The sequence below is a fragment of the Lagopus leucura genome, unplaced genomic scaffold (assembly GCF_019238085.1).
Source record: "Lagopus leucura isolate 7727_CA_CO unplaced genomic scaffold, USGS_WTPT01 Super-Scaffold_810, whole genome shotgun sequence".
Classification (NCBI taxonomy): domain Eukaryota; kingdom Metazoa; phylum Chordata; class Aves; order Galliformes; family Phasianidae; genus Lagopus; species Lagopus leucura.
In genome coordinates, this window is record NW_024962261.1 from 12,656,078 (window position 1) to 12,672,235 (window position 16,158).

Consider the following 16,158-nt stretch of genomic DNA (forward strand, 5'->3'; position numbering starts at 1 on the left):
GCAACTCAGAAGACTGCTCTGATCATCCTATTCCAGGGAATGAAAGGCGGCGAAGTTGCACAGATGATTGAAAGAGGAGAACGAATGGAACGTCCTGAAGCCTGTCCAGTGGAAGTCTATGACTTAATGAAATTATGTTGGACGTACAAGTGAGTGTGATCTCTTTCTTTTAATAGTGGTATATTTTAATCTACATGGTTGGTAGCTAGAAAGCATGAAATAAGAATATTTCAAAGCATATTGCATCAACTAGATTTCAGCTTACAAGCAATCTGAAAAGGTAGGAGTCAGTTGTGCTTTCAAAAGAGAACAATGTGAAGTAATGAGTATAGTACAGGAATCTGATTCTGCACAGATGATCTATTTTTTGCTTGAGCAAAAATATACAAAAAATTGTGTATCATCAAAAACAATTTATTCCATCAAAAACAATTTACTCCACCAAAAAGTCAGTCTGACGTATTTAGAAAAGTAAGTTTGAAATTAAGGAAACATTTTTCTTTCATTTCATTTTGATTTCCAGGACAGCAGTTTCAAAGTTCTGTTGTCAAATTATTCATTCTATGTCTCAATTTTTCTTTTTTCTTTCAGTTTTTTTCTTTCCAGTTTTTCAGTTTTTCTTTTGATTTTCTCCCTGAGTCTCAACAATAGTTCCCAGCTCATCCACACCAGTCGTCTTCCCCCACGGCTTGCCTTATGGCACTCAGGGACAGCCTGTTCTTGTGCCTTTACGATTTCCATCTTGAGGAGCATCCAGGCTTCCTGGGCCCCTTTACCCTGGAGAAGCGACTCCCAAGGGACCCACGCTACAAGCGCCTTCTTGGAAGTTCAAGAAAGTAGTTTTGCTGGTCACTCTTTTGACATCCCCAGGAATGGAGAATTCTACAATTCCATGGTCGCTCTGCCCAAGACAGTCCCCAACCTTCACTTCTCCCACCAGTCCTTCTCTGTTAGCAAAGACCAGGTCTAGTAGAGCACCACCCCTGGTAGGCTCTCCTGCCAATTGCGTAAGGAAGCTATCTTCCACACAGTCTAGAAACCTCCTGGACTGCTTCCTCTGTGCTGTGTTATATTTCCAACATATATCAGGGAAGTTGAAGTCTCCCATGAGAATAAGTGCTGGTGACCGTGTGACTTCCACGAGCTGCTCATAGAATGTTTTGTGCAATTCTTCATCCTGATTAGGCGGTCTGTAACAGATCCCCACCAAGATATCACCCCTACAGCCATCCCCCTGATCCTTACCCCAGACACTCAACTATATCATTCTCAACCCCAAGCTCTTCAACCTTGAAACAGTGTTTAATATAAAGGGCCACACCACCACCCTTCTTTCCTCGTCTATCCCTTCTGAAGAGCTTGTAGCCACCTATCACAGCACTCCAGTCATGTGAGTGGTCCCACCATGTTTCAGTAATAGCAACAAGGTCATAATTAGCCTGACTCACATTGCATCCAATTCTTCCTGCTTGTTGCTCATGCTGCGTGCATTGGTGTGGATGCACTTCACCCCCAGCTCAAGCATCGTTCCCCTAGGCTCATCTCTTGTGAGGCCTGTTTTGTCCCCTTCCCCCTTTGTAGCTAATTTAAAGCTCTTTCAATAAGCCTCGCTAGCTCCTGTGCTAGTATTCATTGCCCCCTTTGAGATAGGTGGGTTCCACAGACAGACAGGCAGGGGCTGAGTAAACTGCCCCATGATCAAAGAACCCGAAGTTCCTGGCTTGACACCAGCCTCCGACCCAATTATTCATTGCTCGTGCTTTCCAGTCCTGCTCAGTGTCCCTTACTGGCCCTGAAGGTGTAGAGCAGAAGATCACTTGAGCTCCAGATCCTTGAACTAAACACCCTAAACTCCTCAAATCTTTTTTCATCATGCGTAGGCTTGTCTGAGCAATTTCATCTCTGCCCACTTGAACTACAAGTAATGGAAAATAATCAGATGACCTAACCAGCTGAGGGAGTTTCCTGGTTATGTCCCTGACCTGAGCCCCAGGAAGGCAGCACACTTCCTGATGGCCCTGACAGGTCAGGTCTGCATATGGGGCCCTCTATTCCTCTGAGAAGGGAGTCACACACCACAACCACCCTTCTTTCTTTACTGTCAGAGGCAGTCTCAAGGCGTGGGGGTGACCACCTCGCCCTAGGCTCTCTCCTAGGCAGATCCTCCATCCCTCTTCATTCACCTCCCCTTCAACTTCCAGCAACTGGAACCTGTTGCTTAAAGGAAGCTGGGGAAGTGGGCTAGGCAGGCGGGTGTCTCCTGTGACACCGAGCTGGGACTCTCTTCCAACCTTCCTCATCAGCCAGGTCTGTCCAATTGTGACAGGACCACCACCTTTCTGGGAGTATTTTCCCAGAATCCTTCCCTCTGGTAAGCCAGCAAGTTAGTCACCAGTCAATCTCCCGCTCACACTCCCTGATGGCCCTAAGTCTTTGCACCTCATCTTTAAGTTCCACCACTAGGCTAAGTAGTCCACCTGCTCAGTAGTAGTACACCTCACTCAGGTGGAGTCCCTGCCATTCTCACTGGGCAGAAGCAGACTCAGGCACTCCCTGCAGCCAGAGACCTGAACAGTGACATTTCTCAGCAAGCTCTCTGTCTGGGTCACCACGGTCTTCTTAGAATAAGTCCGCTGTCTGGTGGAGACCATGTTTCAGCCTGTGGTCTCAGAGACTGAAAAGGAAAGCCAGTCTCTTGAGCAAGGAGGGACCAAAGCTTGCAATTCTCACCACTAGACCCACCTCCCACACGCACAAATGTAGCACCCTATGGGACGTGTGTGCTATGCTCACTTACTGAACCTTCCCTTTCTCAGTGAGCAGAAACAATGGTTATTATTCACCTGGTGTGTTCTGTGGGTGGAAGCAAGCTCCCCAAAGCTATTTAAAGCTTATTATCAGGTGTGAAGTTTGAGGGCGGGTGTTTAAACTAATGCCGCTAATGTACCAGCTCCACCCCGGTGACTCTGGAGCCTGCCCACAAGCTGCCAGCTCCCAGCATAAGTGCAGTGTTGATGCTAGCCTCAAAAATGCATTTAAAAAGCCTTAAAAAGAGCTTTTTGGTTGGACTTTTTACTCCAGATCCCTTGCCAGTACAGACTTACCTGCTCAGAAGCTAGTCTCCGCAGCAAATATCTTTATCAGTGACTTAGATTGTAAGATTGAGTGTACTCTCAGCAACTTTGCAGTTGACACCAAGCTGAGTGGTGTGGTTGTTGCAGTGGAAGGGAGGGATACCATCCAGAGGGACCTGGACAAGGACCTGGCTTGAAAAGAGAACACATGTGAACCTAATGAGGATCAACAAGCCAAATGCGGGGTGCTGCATCTAGGTCAGGAGAAATCCTGAACTGAAGACTGGGAGTAGAACTCCTTTGTTGAAGTTATCTTTAGCTGTAAAAAGGTTTCCATAAAGCAAAGAAAGTCCACTGTAATGTGGCTTACTCTTCCAATTCACTATCTGGAGAATATGTGAATAATATGTTCACTAAAGATATTTAGGTTCTATTTCAAGAGTTATGTTATTTCCTTTCTAGAAAACGTGCTTTTTTCTTAATTTTATTACATCTAGTATTCTAGAAAGAACATGGAACCATTAAATTTCTGCCCTTTTTCTACAGTAAAGTAGTAGCAGTTACAGAGTGAAACAGAATCACTTTCATTAAGTTTAGTAAAGGTACTATAAAAGGTATTGCTTTTTATTTGTACTCGAATATCCCAAATATTTGAAAGGAAAAAAACCCTAAAAAACAACAAATAAAAAAAAAAAAAAAAAAGTTCTGTTTACGCAGTGCATCTATCTCAATATGTAACACATTATTGTCAGAACTTCTCATCAGCTTAGTCATATTCTTCCAAATCAAAACAGGTGAGATATAGAGGAAATCAAGACAGTACAGCTATATAGTGTTTATAGAGGCTATTCTTAATGGCACAAAGCTTATCTGTATGATTGTAGAACTCATTATAAGGAAGCTAATGCGTTATAAGTATTCTTTTCTCTAGATTGTTACTGAAGTAAATGAAGTAGCAAATTAATTGAGGCTGATTTACCATTTCCTATAATACCTTCCACAACCACAAAATAACTTTGATGACAATAAATCTACTGACTGAATGCTATGCAGTAGTATTAACCTCCTGGTATTCATTTTGTAGCAGTGTTTTGGTAGCCCTTAAGTACTGTAACAGCCTCTAGGAGTTGTCACTGCTGTGAAGTGCCAGCTATTGCAGGGCCCACATAACCTCTTCAGCTTTCTCAGTCCTTTGAGGTGATACTTTGTCATGTTTCCACAGTGTTGATGACCGACCAGGATTCGTTTCCGTGGAGTTGCGATTACGGAACTACTATTACGACATTGCCCACTAGCCACGTGAGCAGCAGCTTGCCTTTCTTCAGCAGAGAGAAGCAGTTCAGATTCTGAAACTAAGTGACCTATTTTTGTACTGTCACCCTCACCATATACAGTTGAGAGCTAAGCTCTGTTTGTGAGGTTGCCTTTTTTTTTTTTTTTTTTTGGCTTTTTTGCAGAATGTCAAGCTCCAAAGTAGAGCAGCACAACATAAGTGCAGATGCATAGACTTCCATTACGTTCCATTTTATTTACAGGTTTATTGTCTTTACATTCTTCTGTCATGTAAAACCTATTTAAAGTCTTTCAACCCTCTTCCTCTTACATATTTGAGTGCAGATGGGGATTTAATTTTCTGTTGTTAATATTCTTAGCTCTCAAATTGTGTTGTTACAGCCTTCTCCCTATTTGAGAAAGAATAGCATAAACATTTTTCACTGTAAAAAAAATTTACTGTGATAGTGTCAGTTACTTTGACATTGTGTTTGATTCTATCCCCACTACTTTATAACCAAATTGTATTCTTCTTGTTAGTAACATTTGCAGTCAGGAGCTTTGAGATGTGAATTTCTAAAATGTAGAAAAATAAAAGGAATCAACTCCATTAGGTGTTACCATCTCCTCTCTTGTGGTATCCCCAAATGGGAATTACTTTATTAATGGTAAAACCAGGGAATTCAATGGCTTGGTCTCACCTTGGGACAAAAGACCAAAGCAATTAGTCTTCTAACCTGAAGTCCATCACTGCAGTTCCTGAAAAGACAATTATGCTTTGAAAATTGAAGGAGCAGCAACTTTCCTTCATGTTGTTTCAGCCTTCTCTAGATACATCTTTTACACTGTCTTTGGATATACCAAAGCTTCTTGTGTTGTATTTTAAGCAGAACCATATCTTTTTCCAAACCTTTCTTCAAAAGCATATGTGGTTATTCACCACAGCTTATAACTTCTGAAGCTCAATTTCACTCCCAGCTCAAGTATTTTGAAATAGGCTCATGGATATTCACTTTACTTTTGTCCTCTCCTAAATTCTAGCATTATTAATCATTGTGAACATCTCAGAAAAAGGTGTTTGTCTTACCATAGGTTTTGTGATGCACCAAGCAGAGTTTCCAGTACTGTGTAGGTATAGCAGCGATAATATAAATTATGTAATCAACTTCTGTCCCCAATTTTTACTTGTATGTATTTTTGTTCAATCTCATTTTAAATATTCTAGAAATCAAAATTTCTTCTCTGTGTTCCCCACAAGCAGCCATTTGACAGGCACCTGTGTATATTTCAGGAGTCTACTAGATACAGGAATTTTAAAGAAATATGAAAAGATTTAGAGTTAGATATACCTATTGCATACAGATGTTTGGAACATATGTTTTCAATTGTTATGTGAACAGGACATTCTTAGCAATGCGGTGATATTTTGGGGCAGTTACACTGAGAAGTGAAATTATATGAATAAAATACAGCTATAAAAATGTTGGATTTACTGTGAAGCAATGTATTTCTTGATACTAATTTTATGGTTTATTTTAAAATAAAAGCTAAGTGATTTTGGTAGTTTAACATTTGGGAATCCAGTGCAAGATACTTCAGAAAGTACATTCTACTGAAAGATACTGAGTGTAAAGGTCATGTTTTAAATGTGATTCAAACATGACTTACATTGATGATGGTTTCATTTTTTGATTTATTTTTAACAAACATTTTTCTACAAGAACTGCTCGTGTAGCTGTTGCTTGTGATTATATATAGCTGGTTTTTTAGCATTATCTCTGTTGCAGAGAAACTGTCAAGCTCTACATGTGCAATTGGAACATTCATGGGGATAACAGTTGCAAAACTGTTGCAGAAATCAAAACCAGTTGTACAGTGAGTGACAGCACTATTTCCTTGCAATATATATGTGTATTTAAGTTCTACCACATTCAAGAAAGCTAAAGAAAACTGGAGGAATAGTTCTTCATTTTTCTTTGCAGCAAATGTCTCTTTCTAGGGTTACTTAATTATTCTTAGCTTCACTATTCTGTAATTACATTAAGAATATGAAATATTGTGAAATAACTTTTAAAACTGAGATTAAATGCATTGTTTTAGAAAATACATTGTTTTAACAAGAATGATTCAAATTTCTGAATTTGCTGCTGATGTGCAAAGCTTGTATACTTGCTGAATTGCTGTGATTGTTGTGCAACACTGAAGACTTCCTTATTGGCACAGGGTGGTACCTGGCAGAACAGATAAACCAACTAATTCCCCAAAATCTTTAAAAATATGCATTGTTATTTTTGCACCTAACCCTTTCCAAAACACTGCTTTTCAATGATGTTGTGCTGGATCTGGGAAATTAGAGGTGTTGAGAGTCAGTGCACTACATCAGCTATCCAGGGATTTCTGCACCATGTCAGGTATCAGCCATGTAGGATTTAATGGTGCATTACACACACACACATGAAGACTCTCTTAGAAGTGGAGGCATCTGTTTTGGAGTTCTGAAATACATATTGGTTCCAAAAAGTGAGCTTCTGAGAAGGGCCTCTGCACAGGCAGCTGTACATGGCTCTGCCAGGAGATGGCAATACATGAATGCTTTTAGGCTGATGCATTTGCATGACTATTGCTGGCAGTCCATACTGTGCTGGTTCTTGCTGTGTCAGTGCAGCACAGAATCAAAGAATCATAGAATCACAAGGTTGGAAACGACCTATAAGATCATCTAGTTCAACTGTCTCCTCATCACCATTGCCACCACAAGCACTAAACCATATCATGCAGCACGTCATCCAGATGCCTCTTGAACATTGCTGGGGTCGGCGACTCCACCACCTCTCTGGGCAGCCATTCCAGTGTCTGACCACTCTCTGCAAGAAATAGTTCTTCCTTATGTCTAATCTAAACCTCCTCTGATACAACTTGTAGCCATTACCCCGTGTCCTGCTCATTGCCTGTGAGAAGAGGCCAAATCCCTCTTCACCACAACCTCCCTTCAGGAAGTTGTAGAGTGCAATGAGGTTTCCCCTGAGCCTTCTCTTCTCCAGACTGAACAATCCCAGCTCCCTCAGCCGCTCCTCATAAGACTTGTGCTCCAGATCCCTCACCAGTTTTGTTGCCCTTCGCTGGACACGTTCCAGGGCTTCAATGTCTTTTTTGTAGTGAGGAGCCCAAAACTGAACACAATACTCGAGGTGCAGCCTCACCAGTGCTGAGTACAGGGGATGCTCACCTCCCTGTTCCTACTGGCCACACCATTTCTAATGCAGGCCAGGATGCCGTTGGCCCTGTTGGCCACCTGGGCACACTGTTGGCTCATGTTCAGCCGAGCATCAACCAACACCCCCAGGTTCTTCTCTTCTTCACAGTCATCCAGCCATTCATCCCCAAGCCTACAGCACTGCATGGGGTTGTTGAGGCCAGAGTGCAGGACCCGGCACTTGGCCTTGTTGAACCTCATCCCATTCACCTCATCCCAGCGATCCAGCCTGCCTAAATCATGCCTCTGAAAGGGCCTCCTTACCCTCAGGCAGATTAACACTACCTCCCAACATGGTGTCATCTGCAAACTTACTCAGTTTGTACACTCAATCCCCTCATCTAGGTCATCAATAAAAATATTAAACAAGACAGGCCCCAGTACTGACCCCTGGGGGACACAACTTGTAACGGGTCACCAGCTGGACTTCACTCCATTCACCACTACTCATTGGGCATGGCCCTCTAGCCTGTTCCTTACCCAAAGAAGGGTAACCTGTCCAGGCCATGGGCAGCCAGTTTTCCCACAAGAAGACTGTGACAGACCATGTCAAAGGATTTGTTGAAGTCTAGGAAGACTACATCAACAGCCCTTCCCTCATCTACCAGTCTGGTCACCCAGTCATTAGAAGGAGATGAGGTTGGTCAAGCATGACCTGCCTTTTGTGAACCCATGCTGGCTGGGCCAGAGGAACTTGCTAATCTATTTACTGATTGATGCAAAGCAAAGCTCTGCATGAGTACAGTTTGTGAATGATTTATACTGTGAATGATTGGTTGTGGATATTAGCGAAGTATTTCTGACACCCTTTGTGATCCTTTTTCTGTATGTGATGCCGTAAATGGGAAATTGCAGTAACACACTACAGAATACATCCCACAGGCGCATGGAAAGTTGTGAGTGTGGCATGGACTGACAGAAGACTTAACAGGAATTAAATGGACACATACTGAAGATCAAATATAACATTGTCTAAGGCCACGCAAGAATATTTCACATATTTTTTTAAAGGAAAAAGGCTGTAGCTGTGTTGAATACAAGGGATATTAAATCAGCAATTAAAATTAGCAGAGATAGACTGCTCATTTTTATGTAACTGCCCAGCCATACACAGCAACAGAATTGATGGATTTAGTACAGCAATTTTGGCAGAAGCCTAGAGAAAGTGTGCCAGCTTGGTTATTAAGACTGGGATTCTGAGGCAGAAAGTGTTTTGGTGAATGGCCTGGAGATAGCCAAGTTGGCCACCATGACTGTCCATCCTGCTCTCAGGCAGAAGTTATATGCTGGTTATCAATATCTTGATGAAAACCATTCCATAGTAGAATGGTTAATGGCTGCCTGCCGTATGGTATTGCCGAATAAATCTGATATACTGCTACATACAGGAATGTGGTCCTCCATGGTGGACCTTCAGAATTATACCTGTGAACTGGGAGTAAGGGAAGCTATCTATGAAGACACATTTGATGGCCCTGATATGGTCAGATTTTCAGCAATGATGAGAGACTTGATTTTACAGCAAGCTCCCTCTCATCTCTATGGTACCCTAGTCTCTGTATTAAATCCTCTGGTGGCCTCAGAAGCTGTAGTCCAGCAGGCTGCCCAGTTAGTGGCCGACCTGGGAGAAACAGAACACCTGTGGACTAGGCACAACGTTCAGATGTTGGAAGAAGCAGAGGTCCTACTGATAATTAAAACCAAAATACCGGCTACTCAAGCTACTGAACTGGGACCCGTAAGAGTCTCCTGAAAACAAATGTTTAATGATTTAATTCGGGCTGGGGTCCAATTTGCTAAGATTGACCACTAGCCCAAACATGTCCTTCTCCAGCTTTGGAGACAACTAAAGGACAATCAAAAATTTCAAAACTACCCTAAGAAATCAAGTGTAAGGCTCATAGAAAGAGTACCAACAAAGACATGGAACCTAGAAGATTTCGTTGTTCCAAATAGAGAGGAAAAAAAAAAAAAAAGCCACCTCAGGTGTCTCGGGTCACAGTGCCTGAGCCACCGGAAGCAAAAGAATTGGCCCTTGCACAGTTCATGGTGTGACAAGGGATGTTAGTCCCCCTAGGGCCAGATGGGACCAGAGGCCCTATGTAGAATTAACAATTTATTGGTCCCGAAAAAATATTCAGAGAGTTATGGCGCTAGTGGACACTGGAGCAAAAACATCAATTATCTACAGAGATCTGACGAAATTTGATGGGGACAGAGTGATGATTGGTGGTTTTGGGGGACAGACTATTCCTGTCACCCAAGCATGATTAAAATTGGGAGTTGAGCGTCTCCCACCCCGGGAGTACAACATGGGCCTGTTTGCCTGCTGAAACCGCGCCAGATTACTAACGTCAGACAGTATAGACTCCTGGGTGGGCAAGATGAAATATCGAGAACGGTGCAGGAATTAGAAAAAGTGAGCATTATAAGACTTGCACACAGCCCATATAACTCCCCCATATGGCCAGTGCGAAAGTCGGATGGCACGTGGAGAATGACAGTGGACTACAGAGAATTAAATAAGGTCATGCCGCTTACTCATGAGGCCATACCCAATATTGCCTCCCTAATGGACACATTAAGTAGGGAGATAAAAACCTATCATTGTGTCCTAGATTTAGCAAATGCATTCTTCAGTATTCCAATTGCTGAGGAATCGCAAGATCAGTTTGTATTTACTTGGGGAGGCAGGCAGTGGATCTTTCAGGACCTGCCATAGAGGTATGCACATGGTGCATTCACCAACATATTGTCACAATCTAGTGGTGCGTGACCTGGCTGATTGGAAAAAAGCTGATGATGTTAACCTAACATTGAAGCAGCTGCAAGAGTTTCTAGGTATATTGGGTTATTGGCGTTCCTTTATACCTCACCTAGTGCAGCTGCTAAGGCCACTGTAGAGACTCACAAAAAAGGGGCAGCTATGGGACTGGGGGAAAACCAAACAGGATGCTTTCCAACAAGCAAAACTTGCAGTTAAACAAGCCCAGGCATTGGGTATATTTGATCCTACCCTCCCAGCTGAGTTGGATGTTCATGTTACTCAAGACAGCTTCAGCTGGGGCCTGTGGCAATGCCAGAGTTTTGTTTGGACCCCCATTTGTTTTTGGTTTCAGGTCTGGCATGGAGCAGAAGAAAGATACGGTATGATTGAAAAACAGTTATTAGTTGCCTATTCGGCATTACAGGCAGTAGAGCCAATAATTCAAACAGTTGAAGTTATAGTCAAGACCCCTCTGCAGATTCAGAGGTGGATGAAAGATCTGGCCCACCTTCCTAGGACAGGGGTGGCCCAAGCACAAACAGTGGCATGATGGGTCACCTACCTCAGCCAAAGGAGTAGTCTGTCTTCATCACCCTTGAAAGAAGCTCCAGAAGATCTCCCAGTCCCTGCAGGGGTGGATGAAAAGACTGTATGAAACCCTGCTGGACCTGAATGAAAGACCTCAAGATGGCAGACCCAGTGCCCTGAGAATGTTGCAGATGACATGGGCCACCCCACTTAGGATCTGAATTACAGGCACTGATCATCAGGTAAGACCCCAGATTGGTAACGAAAATAATATTCTGCTCCCTGCCCCTGAGAATTTAGATCCAGGTACCCATAAAATAAAATGGCCCTGGAAGGTGCAGGTAGGACCCAAGTGGTGTGGCCTACTTGCACCTTGGGGAAGATTGTTGGAGGTGGGAGGCTCAGTAGTGCCTCCAGTAACAGATACATAGCCTACTGATATTGTGGTCAACACTGCGATCTTCATTGCTAAAGGGACCCCCATCATGTCCATGTGGCAGATCAGGGCACCTCCTTTGGTGCCTGATATCGTTATGCAGCTGCAGATATCTGGCCAGACGGTGTGGTACAGGCGGCCAGGACATGCCCCAGTACAAGTGGAAGTGTTGACCCAGGATAGAAATACGGCCTGTATCTTGCCCTGGAGAGCAGACCTTCCCCTCCTGGTACCTCTGAAACATCTGTATTACTCCTCGTGAGTCTGTGAGCCTTCAGGATCACCGGAAGAAACAAAATGCCATCAAGCGTTCCAGTGTTGCTGTCAGATCACGTACAACACCCGGTGATGGTCTGCATGGGACTGATGGAACATAGAACGGACCTGCACCTCAGGACCTTATGCCTCCAGTCACATAATCAAGCACTGGCTCATAAAAGAATATGAACATTCACTGATCATCACACGCCTTGAATTGTACCAACATACGTCGTGATAAAATTGTATAAGCGTCGCGATGTAGCAGATCTCTGTATTAGGGGAAGCTTACCCTTTAGTTAACCTGATCATTGGTTCACGCCGTGAAGGGGTGGAGTATATGGGAACTGCTGAATCACGGCCTGAACCTCTGATTGATCACCTGAGGTGAGCCATGAGTCAGCCAGAGGAGCACAGGTGAATTCCTGCCGGAAGGGGTGGAGCCAGGACCTATTATTTAAGACCTCCTGACCTATTTAAGAGCTGCCTACCAGTGGGGAAGAATCTATTCTGGAGACTGCTTCTTGCTGGTGTTTTGTGAGTGAGCCCAGGATAGAGGTAAGCCTTCTATTTATTCTCTTTTGTTATCATAGTCTGCTTTGTCAAACACTCTTGTTTATTTCATAATTGTAACATCTTAATATTCATTGATTATACAACCATGGAAGGAGAGGTAGCCCTGAATTTATTACAGTGCTTCTTTCAGAAGCGAGGGGTGGATGCCGGTACTGTTAAGCAAGTGCTGGGATTACTAGCCTTTGGTGAGGCAGAGGACTTGTTCGTATATTCAGGGACATTCTTTGAGGAAGAAGAGTAGAGCAAGTTTGGTGATAAGAAGCATAAATTAGAACAGCAGGTAGCTGTTTTGTTCCAGCTAGCGGGATCATCTGAAGATGCTGGTTGGCTCAAGCTAGGGGGGTTTGATTATGTCCCCGTACCTTCCTTACAAGTGCAGATGGCTATTACTTAAGACAGAATGGCTGCTAAGCCTTTGCCTGTATGGCACCAAATAATGGAAGGACTTAAAGGAATTCGACAAAGAAGAATTTCTTCGGATTATTTCCCCCTCGCCAGAAGAGAGATCGCAACCCCCCCCCCCCCCACCCCAGCGGCTGTTGCTGTTGCCCTCGGTTCCACCCCAGCCGCTCATCCCGTCGCTGCTGCCTTCTGCTCTGCTCCTGCTGCTCATCCCGCTCCCGCCGTCGGCTCCGCCTATGATGCTCACCGCACTCGCCCTCCGCTCCACCACCGACGTTCGCCGCGCTGCCCCTGCCCTCCGCCCTGTCCATGTCACCTGCTGTTGTGTCTCTGCAGACTGCAGATAGCGTGTCACTTGGTGGAAAACAATAACGGACCTGCATATACTTCCAAGGCTACACTAACTTTCTTCCAAGGATGGGGGAGATGGGACATGAATGTGAAGACTTTGATGGAATGTGTTGTTTCAACCTTTCAGATACAGTGGTTAAAGCAACACACTCAGTCAATTCTTGTGAATGAGAACCCATTTGATAAGTAGCTGAGTTCATTGTTCGGTGGCATTTCACCCTGGCTATTAGCACTAACTAAAGAAGGTTTATGCTGGTTAGCAATAATTCTGTTGATACTTACTGTACTTTGCACTGCCTATGGTTGCATTCTAAGTGAGGTGGAACAGTTTACCCACAGTGTCTTGCTCATACAAAAAGAAAAAGGGGGAATTATTGACAGCTCTGCTGTTCCTCAGCAGAAAATGATTTAAAAAAAAAAAAAAAAAACACATGATTCCTGACAACTAGACAACCACAGCGAAGAAAAATAGGAAAACAGCACAAGAGTCTAAACAGTCCCAGGCTTGGAGAGAAAAGAGCCACCTCGTACACACTGTGATCCATATCCCAGCTCTATGCCATTGCTGCACAGCGTGGTGCAGTTCAAAGCTATGGCATGACATGTTTGGTCCTGGCCGTCCCTGCAGGTGGGCCTAGCAGTACTGGGGAGTAGCCAGGCTCTCCAGCAAGTCCTTCTTGTCAGTGGGGGCACACAGCCTGCCTTGATACCCCGAAGTCTGTAGCCAGCCTTGCAGCTGGAAAAGGAGGGGAGGAATGTGGGTGGGGCATGCAGCAAGGATCAGAAAGGCAGAGTGTGTAGGGAAATAATTTATTGGTTAATGGTAGAAGAAGAGGTAGGCCTTTGGCATGCATACCTTCCTTCAGGCTTGCAGTTCACCATGAATTCCAATGAAACAAGAGTCAAAGCAGCACACTGATAACCTCACTGAAAGTAGCATCAATTACCTGGAGCTCTCTGGAGCCAGGCTAACATTATGTATTAATATCCAATTTTTTTTTTTTTTTTTTCCTTTTTCTGTTGCATATATGTCAGTTGAGGCAAACACTCACTGGCTTTCTCAGACTATCATTAATTCTGTATCAAGCCTAACCACTGTTTCCTGAGGCAGGAGATGTGCTCAATCAGAGAAGCAAGGAAAATGAGGGCAAGCACTATACATTGTTGTTCATTAATATTCATGATTTTGATTTTAAATATCTCTTTGATGACCAGCCCAGAGTAAAGGTACACAGACCATTAACTCCCTGTGTCTGTCTACCACTGTAGATGTAGATGAGCTGTTAGGGCAAGAGCTGGTTGCACCTCGATGCCTTCTGTAGCTGAATGAATGCCTGTTGTGGGCATGTCCCATTGCCACAGCTTGAGCTGCCTGCCTGGCATGCCGTGTGCCACCTTGTGTCAGACCTAGGTGTTGCGTTCCCCAGTTCAGCTGTTGCAAAGGTGTAGCAGTATCACAGCAAATAGTGTGAGCCAGCAGCCCATGGTGCAGTGCAAGCATCACTCTGCAGGAATGCTCATTGCATCCTGCAATCATCCTGCAGCATTGCCAAAAAAAGAAGTTTGAAGACTTTTGTTTTTTAAAACCATTACATGCACATGCATCTGTACGTTCTTATCTTCTTCTCCTACCTGTTAAGATGACTGCCTGTGCCACTGCCTCCCTTTGCTTTACAGTCATAAAGCTGTAGATCTTGTTCTGATTTGTGTGCAGATTTTGTCAGCCCCATGATTTCTATCTGACTGGCACATCGGGCAACATCCTCCAATATCCTGAAGCAATGACCAGCTAGCAAAGAATTACTGAGCTTGTTTGTGAGTCATATTTCTAGAAGACAGCAAGAAAGCTGCATAGGAGAGGCTGGGAGCCAGGGACAGGAGGGATGTGAAGAGCTACACCACAGTTACCAGCTCATGTTTTCCAAGGAGTGGGATTCAGGGGTATTTTATCCTGATTGCATTAACATGGTTGTAAATTGACAGCGTGTCTAATTCCAGTGTTTTTTTCCCCAACAGATACATACTTTGAAACCAATGCTTCTCTGCTTTTCCATGAGAGATATTAGCCATAGCTCAGTATAAACTCCTAGAAAAGTACCGTTCTATTTCAGTAAGGTTTCCATTGTTCCTACGAGATTCCCCAAATCCAGCAATTTGTATCAGTACAGCTCTTCTAGCAGCAGAGGAGTACAGCAGTCATCCTTGCCTTCACAAAGATCAGGGGGGCAGGTAGCACCAGGAGAAGACACACAGTGCACTCCTGCCTATGCCGGGGGATGACTCCTACCCTTCCTGTTTTGTTAGGCAATATGGTGTCTTTAAAGGAAATAAAAAAATGGTACAGAAATTTGGTACCAGATGGCAGTGGTGTGACAGGAGCCTCCTGCCCTACTTTGCAGTGGGGTATCTTCTATATTTCTGCACGTTCCAAAGGAACAATTTTATTTTATTTTTTTCTCTTGCAGATGTTTTACTGATGCTGTCATTGATTTGTACTTTTTTTTAAAATCTTCCCCAGAATCATGTAGCAATATAGGCAATAGGTACTATTTTTAAACTCCTTAGCCAACATGACTTCCTTTCCATCTGTCTGCTCTGTAGCTACTGGAAGGAGCAAGCGTGGCATTCCGCATCTTTCTGTGGTTTCTGCTCATAAGGAGTAGGCAGGACAAGCCAGGGATTCTTGCTGGAGCTGAAGCGCTGCATAAGTTAGATTACAGGATGAAATACAGATTGAATCATGTCTCAGAAATTCACTTTCCAGTGTCACGCTGTAGCCAGATAATGCAAACCAGAACTCACAGAACTCTGAGTACACAGGCATTAGTACAAAGCTCTCAGCTTGTTCCCTATGTTCACACAGCTTTTTTTTTTTTTTTGTGCCAGCTATATTAAAGCAAACAAACAAACCCTAAAAAACAACAACTAAAAAAGCTAGTATTCCAACACATTCCTGTATGCATTGGCCTACTTTATGTAGGCTATTTCTTGTGTGATTTAATTACAAGGGAACTGAGGCCTTAACGAAGAAATATAATGAAGGTTTGCTTGGGTTTTGAGGACAAGCTTTGTCGTCCTCTGCAAAATACGAATGTCCTAAGCTGTTTGAAAGTGCAGCAAGGAGGAATGGAGGCACCCACCACCACACAAAGCCTGGAAACTGATATATCTGTCAGACTGCTGCTGCCTGCATCTACTGCCCAAGTGCTGACCTGTCTGGGTGTCAGCAACCTGCAGAGCC

General features: G+C 43.7%; 1 protein-coding gene across 1 annotated transcript in view; it reads left to right on the plus strand.

Annotated features, from left to right (window-relative positions):
- The window catches only part of SYK (spleen associated tyrosine kinase), a 43,041-nt gene extending 38,383 nt beyond the window's left edge, over positions 1-4,658 (plus strand). The window contains exons 13-14 of the mRNA XM_042866250.1: positions 37-149; positions 4,297-4,658. Of these exons, the coding sequence (XP_042722184.1) occupies positions 37-149; positions 4,297-4,369 (186 nt within the window). The 3' untranslated portion in view covers positions 4,370-4,658. The remainder of the gene's footprint in view (positions 1-36; positions 150-4,296) is intronic.
- The last annotated feature ends 11,500 nt before the right edge of the window (positions 4,659-16,158 follow it).